Source organism: Trichinella spiralis (genome assembly GCF_000181795.1).
Source record: "Trichinella spiralis strain ISS 195 chromosome Unknown Scfld1559, whole genome shotgun sequence".
Taxonomy (NCBI): Eukaryota; Metazoa; Nematoda; class Enoplea; order Trichinellida; family Trichinellidae; genus Trichinella; species Trichinella spiralis.
Window position 1 is genome coordinate 9071 of NW_003528498.1, and position 2901 is coordinate 11971.

At 34.6% G+C, this 2901-nt stretch overlaps 1 protein-coding gene across 1 annotated transcript; it reads left to right on the forward strand.

Annotated features, from left to right (window-relative positions):
• On the forward strand, positions 1 to 2461 carry Tsp_12599 (conserved hypothetical protein). Its single transcript, XM_003368950.1, has 9 exons — positions 1 to 28; positions 168 to 199; positions 310 to 325; positions 405 to 575; positions 985 to 1218; positions 1281 to 1562; positions 1609 to 1890; positions 1992 to 2123; positions 2340 to 2461. The coding sequence occupies exons 1-9, from the start codon at positions 1 to 3 to the stop codon at positions 2459 to 2461; spliced, it is 1299 nt and encodes a 432-aa protein (XP_003368998.1).
• Positions 2462 to 2901: the final 440 nt, after the last annotated feature.

The following is a 2901-nucleotide window of genomic DNA, read 5'->3' on the forward strand; positions in this document are numbered from 1 at the left end:
ATGGAAAAGGGTGTTGAGAGGGTTGGTCGTTATTTTTGGTTGTTGTATTATAATTCCCACTGGAAATTGTTTTGGTCTGATGCAATTGAAATGCCAAATTTGAACTTCAGGTTTATCAATTACGCGTTGTCGCTTTTCGTTGAATTTCAAATTATGCAATTATTTAGCAAAGGTGTGCATTTGTGTTGCGCTGGCTAACGTGTGTTTCCAAAACTCCCCCAACCCGGACTGCCAAATCCTTTGAAAGATCGACCAATTTTTTATGGAACTGAAATTCTCACCTATTTGCATAGACTTTTTTCATTTCAGTGGATTCACGGCAGCAGTGAGCAAGTTTTCTTTCTTGAAATTTCTTTTTTTGAATAAATCGTTTCTGTATTGATGGTATGGATTTTGCAATGCAGATTCGCCGGAATCGGCAATAAGAAGAGTACGAGAATGTGAGCGAACATTGATACAAATCAGGCACATCGTGCCGCTGCTTCGCGATGATCTACAGGCGGAGATGTTCCCGGAAATTTTGAAATTTCTCCTCAATGTTTGTCAGTCGTTGTTGGCATTTCCATTCGAAATTGGTAGGTATTTATTAAATTAATCTGTATTTGTAAAATGCCCAGCGCTAATTTTTGACGCTATTGTATTTTTATTTGAAATTGGTTGCAGCTTGATAGATTGAATTGAGTTGTTCTTTGAAAATTTGAACAAATTTTGTTTTTATATTTAAAATTAAATCACCTATAATTTGTATAATATTTTAACAATGATGTGAATTGAGGAAAAATTCAGTTATACATACTTGCTTTTCTTTAAAAGTCTGTTCAGTCTTTGTTGTTTGTACATTTTAATGTCAAGTTTAGTTGAATAAATAATTCAATCGTAAAAGAATAATTAAAATTCTTTCATACTTGTTATATTCTTTCTTATGTTATTGTTGTTTAGTTAATTTTTTGAACTGAATACGGTTTACGGTTTTTAAATTTTTAGACGAAGAAATTGGTGCTCTGTGCACATTGGCCATGCAAGTGCTATTTTTTGCCTGGATTTATTGCTGCAAAGACAACTTTCCATCGCCTTGCTATTGGAAATCTTTCAGCAATTTGTGCATTCGATATCGCTTTCGCGTGCCTGTAGTCGACACGTGGGCGAGATTTTGTGCAGTTTTAAGCAGTCGAATTATTAATCAACTCTACGGCTCCGATTATTGCAAAATGCGTTTTGGTGAATTGTTTTCTTTCTTCTACTTCCATATGAATTTTGTATTTTTTCTACTTTTTTATCAGATTCTAATGATATTGCCATGGTGCCTTCGTGTGAATTATCACCGTCCATTTTGTCGCAAACCTGGTATCGCATGCTCACTTTGTTTGGCAATTTGGGACTTTTCTTCGATTCTTCTCAAATTTCTGAAAATTCCCAACTCACCAGTGGTCACAGCGAGGCTTCGCTTACCGACAGCTTGTCCACTGATTCCAGTGAAACTTGTACATTTGCCGTAGCTCAACCGGCATATTGCTTTTTTCTTGTCATGGCCACCATGGAATTTATTGTATCTGGATTTTTGGGTAATAATTGTCAGATTAATTGCTCTTTTTGTATTTCTGTTTTCAGGTGTTGAAATTAACTGCTGCTTGTTGAATCAGCAATTTTCTGTGGCGAAAGAATTTTCAAACAGCACAACTCAGCAACTTTCAAACAGCTCGACAACGACAACAACGGCAACAGTGCAGACACAGTCCACAATTAGCCAGTCATCGTCATTTTTGAAAGCAGCCATCAGATCAGCTTCTCGAGGAAAAGAAGCGAAAGCTTCGAGATCACTGCCGTTGCCGACAAGCAACGAATATTCTCGTCCATCATCCGGGATCAACGTTTCTCATCAATTTTTGAAAGGTTTGAATTTCACTTCGTTACATGTTACATTAAATTTTAAAAATAAAAAAAATGAATTTATTTTTCAAAAAATTTATCTTTTTAAATGTCTTTTTTTTCAGAAATTCAAACGAAACCGCTGTTCAATATTGAAGTACCGGCAAACAGACCTACTGTAGACAGTTTGTTGGATTTAGTTGGAGCCTGGTTATTTGAAGCCGCTGTACTTCGTACAGAAGGAATGACGATCAGTGGTTAGTTTCAGTGGTTAATTTTCAATTAGTTATTCCTTTATTTGTTATTATTTATTTTTAAGGTAAATTTTACTGTTTCTTACTGTAATGTTTTCGAGGGGTACTGTATATTGCATCATATTCATCTGACTAGATTTGGATTTATATTCACCAGTATTTAGAAAAAACATGATAAAAACATATTCATCTTCCTTACGACTTTGAAACATGGTGTAGGTTTTGGTATCAGTCGGGTTGGTGGGAAAGTGAAGCTTGATTGTCAAAAGTCAAAGTTGAACAGATTGTCAAAAGAGCAAGATTGGGAGTTGAAAAGCAAAAAGAGTAAATGCTTATCATAATTGTACGAATGATGAAAGAATTGAATTTATCTGTTTTACTTGTAGAATAACTTTACAGTTAATGCAAAAACAATTTTCAAGTACTGTAAAGGAAATGAACTGTACTCTTTCCACTGATGACTGATTTTTTGACGAATCGATTTGTGAACATGCTTCAGTTTAACCAATCATTATTCCCTCTTCTGCGACCATTTATATTCCTACCTGAAAAAAAATTGTATTGTAAGAATTATCACGAACATTTAATCTTTAACTAACTAGCCTATCGATACTGGGAAAGTAATGTGAATCTTTCCTTCTCTCCTCTTCGAAGATCTGAAAGAAGCAGTCATCCGCTTACATATGCATATCTCTCACTATATTAGCTACATGATCTAACATTACCTATTATCTTGAAGAAAAATTAATCTCACATGCAGCTTAATATACAATTACCATTC